Genomic DNA, 6545 nt, shown 5'->3' with positions numbered 1-6545 from the left:
CAATCACATGTTTTAGCAGGAAGGGACTTGTGTTATCTGTAATTTTCCAACTAACAAAACAGACACATGTGCCCTGTTCATTTGAGCTTGTTTGGCTGATAAGCCATAACTGAAAGTACTGTTGGCTGATTTGGTGTGAGAGAAAAATACTGTTCGTTGACTAAAAAAATACGGCTTATAAGCCAAACAAGCCCAAACGAACAGGGGATTTCAATTTGATCACCAGGAACACGATGAGTCAATACTCCATCTACAGGCTCGATGACAACGTTTTGGGTGCTCTTGAGGTCGGACTACTGATCGATGACGTAGAACAGCAACAGTGCAGCAGTATGTAGTCTCATTGTTTGCTCTCCAAGAGGCTCCCGGTTGCAGAGCGACTGAGGGAGGGTCGTTGCATGATTTGACAAGGTAGAGCCGGAGAGGTCGTTGTTTGCTGGGGACTAGACTAGGCACAACAATAACACCGTACTGAACTACGGAGTACTAGCTAGTTTCTCAGAAAGAATGCAATTCTAAGTTTAGTCAATAACAAACTTTCTTACGTTTTTGTGATAACTGTATGCTGGAACTGATGATATCTGTTATCTGAAAAAGTTTTTTTTTTAGGGGAACTCGAGGGGTTGGCACCCCTACAGCATATTTATGTTATCTGAAAAAGTTGACAAACATCTATACCCTATAAACGGTTGTTAGTTTTTGTGGTTTTAGAAATTTTCAGTTTGTGTAGTATGCCAGTTATAGAATCAGAACTATTGGCTGCACTCATCAGCAGCCGTATCAGCAATTCTTTGGGTAACATTTTCAGATATCTAACTGTTGCTGAGTCGTCTGACCGCCAGCTACTTCGGCGTCTCCTCAAGTGATATTAATCAAACAAAGTGTAAGCAGACAGTTTGTTGTCATAGACCCAACATTCTGTTTTTTTTGTTGACGTTGTCATTCTGTTTTAATTTTGACAAAAATATCATTTTTAACAAACTTTTGAATGATTATTGTCAGCAAGTCCCATGTCTTAGAGCGAGTATGCCATGCTGAACACCAATGTGTTGATGTCAATGTGGAATGGAGCGAAATCTCGAAAATCTTCAGTTCCTGCCTTCCTGGAAGACGACTGAAATCTTCAGGCTGAGGCCGTAGGCCAGGAACTGAAATCTTCTATTCGTAAATTCAAACATGAGAGACCTGAATTTGGAACAAGTTTATGAATTAAAATCGTTGTATAATTCTAATTCCACGACTTACGGCATTATTAAGGCTGCCGATGTGCTCAAATTATTTCGAGGCTTTTCCCTTTGTACCATTAAAAAAGATGGCCTTTTTCTACAGGTCACTAAAAAGTTCGGACTTACCTAGGTGCCATGACACTTTATTTCTTTGTCCCTCAAGCCATTCCGTCTATTTTCGCTGGTAACGGTGTGTAACAGCGAGGAGAAAAGACCGAAGTGTCCTCGGTCAAGGCAGGATGAGTGAAATTGCCATTTGCCCTGTGTGCCACTCCCTGATCACGCAGGTCAAGACGCTTTTTTTAATCTGATATCTGATGCTGGGGCCGTGTGGGGGCTGGCCGGCTGGGGGAATATGCTGTGCAGCCCTATGCTTGACAGTGTTTTTTTTTGTAGAAGTGCTGCACTGCAGTGGAGTGGACAGTGGAAGCTGGAGAAGACAAACCGGATGGTTTTCTTTCTCTTCTACTCTGCCTTTCTTTCTTTTTCCCTGTGATGATGAGTGTGAGAGTACAGCCATACAGGGATTCAGGGAACGATGGGTCTTGCCATCTTGGTACCGAAAGAAACCTAAATAAATAAATATACAGTACCATTTATAAAAACATCTTATAGCTTAGAGTAAAATTGAAAATAGATCACTTACTTTCTATATAGGCTATGTTCGCTTCTCTTCTAATCCATCTTTTTCAGTCGAAACAATGTTTTTCTCTCCCAACAAATCAGCCGGAACAGTATTTCGACTTGTTTTTTTAGCGAAAACTTGATTTCATCATTAAATCTTCATGCAAATCAACATCTCCATTGTTTTAGCCCCCCTTATCCCGCATCGTGCATCCGCCACTGCGGAGTAGTATCTCACTCGTTCATGAGTCAAATATTTTTAAATTTATTTAAATATATAGAAAAACACTAGTACATTCGGGAAACAGGTCACGCTTCTCATGAACACTGTTACACGATCATTTGATTTAAGGTGCTGTTTGGTTCGGCCTTCATGGCCTGTAATCAGTTAACAACGGTAATGGGTCTCGTTGCTTCTTGTTTGGTTGCTTCGGCCTGTAACCGATCACGACGTTATCAGATGACGGCCTGTAACCGATCACGACGTTATCGCTTCCCGCCCGGCTGCAAGGCACTAAAAAACTGAACCAAACAAATCTCGGTTTGCCTTCCCGTGCAACAGGTACCACATTACCGTACCTACAACCAATGAAATTAGACCTGGTTATGGGTCACTCGACCGGTCAACTCAACCCATCTCATAAAAACTCGAATCAATCCGGCCAACCCAACTTGTCGGATAAAAACTCGACCCAATCCGATTTGCCGGTACATCGAGTTGAGTTCAGGTCATTATTTTCAACCAATTTACCAATCCAACTAAAAAACCTCAACCTATAAAGTATAAGGGCAATCCCAATGATGCATTGATGATGGTTTTTATCCTCATTAAATGACTTGCCACGTAGGCAAAATGCTGACATGACAACGTAATTAATGAAGAAAGAGAGCAAAAATCATAGAAATGGTTTCTTCATGAAGAAACCAGGTCTACTCTTGACCCAATGCACCAAGAAACCATGAAATCGTCATTGGGGAGAAACCACCAGTTTCTAGGGAGCTCGTGTCGCACTCCCATTGGAGCAAAAGATAGAGTTGGAGAGAGAAAGAGAAAATAGTTATTACTCATAGAAACTATGGGTTGGAAAGCAGTACTTTTTTGTGCGATATCCTATATTATAAAAACTACTAGTTTCTTTCGTTGGGACTGCCCTAAAAACCTGAGAAATAGCCTGATACCACTAGACCTGCCCATAGGTTAGGTCGGGCTTACATCAAATATTTTAACTCAAGTCGACCTTACCTGGCGTTTGATCAGGTCTAAACAGACGTTTCATGATGTTCGAGGAACTCCAAAAACCTTGTTATATATTTTCGTATTGGTAGAAACATATTTTTTTTTTGAGGAAAACAGATCCCGCCAATAATTTTTTTCAACAAAATTTTTAAATACTTCCATCCTTTGTTTTTGTTTTCCCGCTCATTGAAGATAAATTCACATTATGTGCATCAAATAGTTAAACTCTTTTAAATTTGACTAGTTATATAGATATTTATAGCTTTAAATAACTTTATTATAAAGGTATATTTCATGATATAAGGAAATTTGACGCTGCGTGGTCAGGGAGTGGCACACAGGGCAAACGGCAATTTCACTCATCCTCCCTTAACTGAGGGCACTTCGGTCTTTTCTCCTCGTCGTTACACACCGTTACCAGTGAAAATGGACGAAATGGCTTGAGGGGCAAAGAAATAAAGTGTCATGACACCTAGGTAAGTCCGAACTTTTTAGTGGCCCGTAGAAAAAGGCTATCTTTTTTAATGGTACAAAAGGAAAAGCCTCAATTATTTCGTGATGTGCTGATAGCTGTTTGAGGACAGATGGATTTTGCTCATCTGGCTTGTGGGGCCGGCTGCCCAGTCCCCTGCCTCTCTGACGACTAGACCCCACCTGGCACGGCAGCCCTCTCTCTCGATTCCTCCCCAACCAAACCACCAAACCCTCGCTTTACCGGCGGCGCGGGGATGCGGACCTCCTGGCAGGGCAGCATGGCGGTGCCGGAGGATCTCGTCGAGGAGTTCCTTCTCCGCCTCCCGCCGGCCGATCCCGCTAGCCTCGTCCGCGCCGCGCTCGTCTGTAAGCCCTGGTGCCGCCTCATCTCCACTCCCCGCTTCCGCCGCCGGTTCCGCGAGTTCCACCGCACGCCCCCGACGCTCGGCTTCCTCGCCAATACCAGCAAGCCGGGACCCCGCCCCTACGTGGCCCGCTTCGTCTCCACCTCCTACTTCCGCCCGCCGGCCCCCGCCGAGCACCGCGGGTGGCTGGTGCTCGACGCTCGCCACGGCCGCGTCCTTCTCCGCAGCATCGAACCGGGGAGTCGTCCCAGGCTCATGGTGTGGGACCCCGTGACGGACGAGTGGCGGCAACTACCAGAGGTGTCTCTGTTCGCGACCGACTGGAACGCGGCTGTGTTCTGCCTCTTCGCGGCCAATGGCTCCTGCGACCACCTCGACTGCCAACGCGGGCCCTTCGCCATCGTCCTCGTGGCCACCGTCGCGGCGAAGTCCACATTGAGGGTCTACTCATCCGAGGCTTGCGCCTGGAGCGAGCCGAGGCCACTCCCCAGGTGGTACCTTGGCAATGTGGCGCCCACTGCCATACATTCTACTTTTTGAGAGTAGAATTCTTGGGTGTGATCTGCCCACGGGAGAAACATTTGTGTCCTTCCTGCCTCCTGATTCTGTTGCGTGTGATCCTGTGCTCATGACGATGGAGGATGGTTCCCTGGGAGTCGCGTTAGGACAAGGGACCAGACTCTCCCTCTGGTCCATGGACATGGAGACGAGCCCCGATGGCCCCGTTCGGTTTGATGAAACTTGGCTGAAACTGGCTGAAAAACAATGTTCTAGCTGAATTGTTGCGAAAGAAAAACACTGTTCCGGCTGAAAAAACAAGCCGAACAAGCCGATTTCTGGATAAGCCGAATGGGGCCTACAGTGTGGACAAGTCCTGATGGAGACATACTATGGACACGAATCAGAGTCATTCAACTCGAGAAGCAGCTCCCTGTCAAGGCTTCGTCCATCTACCCTACTCCTGTTGGATTCTTCCCTGGAGTCTTTTTCTTCAACACGGATGATGGGGTGTTCAGCATTAATCTAATGTCGGACCAGGTGAAAAAGGAACTCGAGAACAACAAAATTTGTGTGATAAAAGTTGTTCCCTACATGAGCTTCTACACTCCAGGTATATATAACTTCGCTCGGAACTTGTCAATATGGACAGTGCCCATGATATTGTGTGTGGTCAGTGAGTTTATGAAAGACAGATATACATGCCAAACTCTGTTACTCCTACCTACACCTTTTATTTTAGTTACAGACCATCCTTGACACTATCTACACAAAATTATTCATCAATTATACATCTTATTATGATAGGCATTTGATGTGGTCTTGAGAATTGTAGCCTGAAAATACCGAGCAAATTGAAGTCATCTCGCTTTCTTCCTTGTAGATGCCTGCCTTGTGCCTATGACCAATGCTGAACATTTTCTTTGGTGAATTCAGTAAAAAATGAATTAAAATTAAAAATATAAAGACATGGATGAATTGATGATATCTCTGTTAAACAAAGAGAGGTCTTCTCCAGTGGGTTTGAGTCGATCTTCCCTTAATGATTTGTGCAAGTACTGGCTCTTAATAACCAGTGGAGCTGTGTGTTAGACAACCAATCCCTGATTAGTGGAATGTAGATTATCTTGTAGCCCATCTATGCAAGTAGATTACCGTGATTGAATGGTGTATAGCTTGCCTTTTGTACTGCTATGGTGATGGCTGTTATCACCATTATTTAACAGAGCTACGTGGCCCTAAGGGGTTCAATATGCTTCCACATAACACGATTTCTATTGTCTATCACTGTGGGTACTGTGTAGCTAGGGGTGCTTGGTTAGCACCTTGTTGGAACATGTTTCTTGGTAAGAAAATGTACACTGATGGCATACCAATTCCACAATCAGCATATATTTATTTTTAATGTTTGTGTTGTGCAGCACCAGATTGACCATTACAGATGAGGAGCTAGCGGTTGATGGTTCTGGTGCATGAATTAAAAAACTCAAGCTTCAGCAAGGCCTCCAAATCCCAGAATGAAGTGTGCCACTGTTGGGGGGATAACACCTTGTTGTTTGGTTTCAGTGGGTAGTGAATGGAAATCGAAGATAATTTTAAAGTACTGTTGTATTGGTTGCCCGCTGCCCATTTTCCATTTGTGCCAAGGTAGCTTATCTCCTGTAAGTAGTTGCTGTAGTGTCACTCTAATGCTGTGGATTGCTAGTGTGCCCTCTAGCAGGGATAACCAATCTAAGTGTAACCGCCATTTCCTAAGAAGGCACGCCAATGCCATAACGACATGGCAGAGTGTTAATCTACAAAGACCCATGCTTATAAGGTTGATGCAGGCAATGCTTTGTCAGTGTGGAATGAAATGAATTCTCAATTTGAGCATGCACTGGTTGCTGATAAGGATACTAAAATGCTGTGGCAACTGGGTGCCTTTGGTGTTCTTTACTGTGCAGTTGTCATATTATGCTGAGCACTAAGCTTGTTAGTTGCACAAGCTGCATTCGGAATGTTAAATTGATTTTTTTTTAAGGAACACGAGTGGGTTGGAACCCCTACTGGACAAATTGAATTTTCTACTTGGTTATTTTGTTGTCAAGTTATTGGGGTTCTTTTCCTGATGGTGCCAGT

General features: G+C 44.4%; 1 protein-coding gene across 1 annotated transcript; it reads left to right on the top strand.

Moving 5' to 3' along the window:
- Nucleotides 1-3735: 3735 nt before the first annotated feature.
- Nucleotides 3736-6298, top strand: LOC136522502 (uncharacterized). The gene is made up of 2 exons (XM_066516312.1): nucleotides 3736-5037; nucleotides 5846-6298. Exon 1 carries the CDS (start codon nucleotides 3816-3818, stop codon nucleotides 4464-4466), a length of 651 nt encoding a protein of 216 aa, XP_066372409.1. The 5' UTR covers nucleotides 3736-3815; the 3' UTR covers nucleotides 4467-5037; nucleotides 5846-6298.
- The last annotated feature ends 247 nt before the right edge of the window (nucleotides 6299-6545 follow it).

The sequence above is a fragment of the Miscanthus floridulus genome, chromosome 18 (assembly GCF_019320115.1).
Source record: "Miscanthus floridulus cultivar M001 chromosome 18, ASM1932011v1, whole genome shotgun sequence".
Classification (NCBI taxonomy): Eukaryota; Viridiplantae; Streptophyta; class Magnoliopsida; order Poales; family Poaceae; genus Miscanthus; species Miscanthus floridulus.
The sequence above is the reverse complement of the archived record's forward strand: the minus strand, read 5'-3'. Positions and strand labels throughout refer to the sequence as shown.

What these genes read in the sequence shown, in the direction of transcription:
- LOC136522502 (XM_066516312.1), top strand. Translation starts at nt 3,816, where the DNA reads ATGCGGACCTCCTGGCAGGGCAGCATGGCGGTGCCGGAGGATCTCGTC.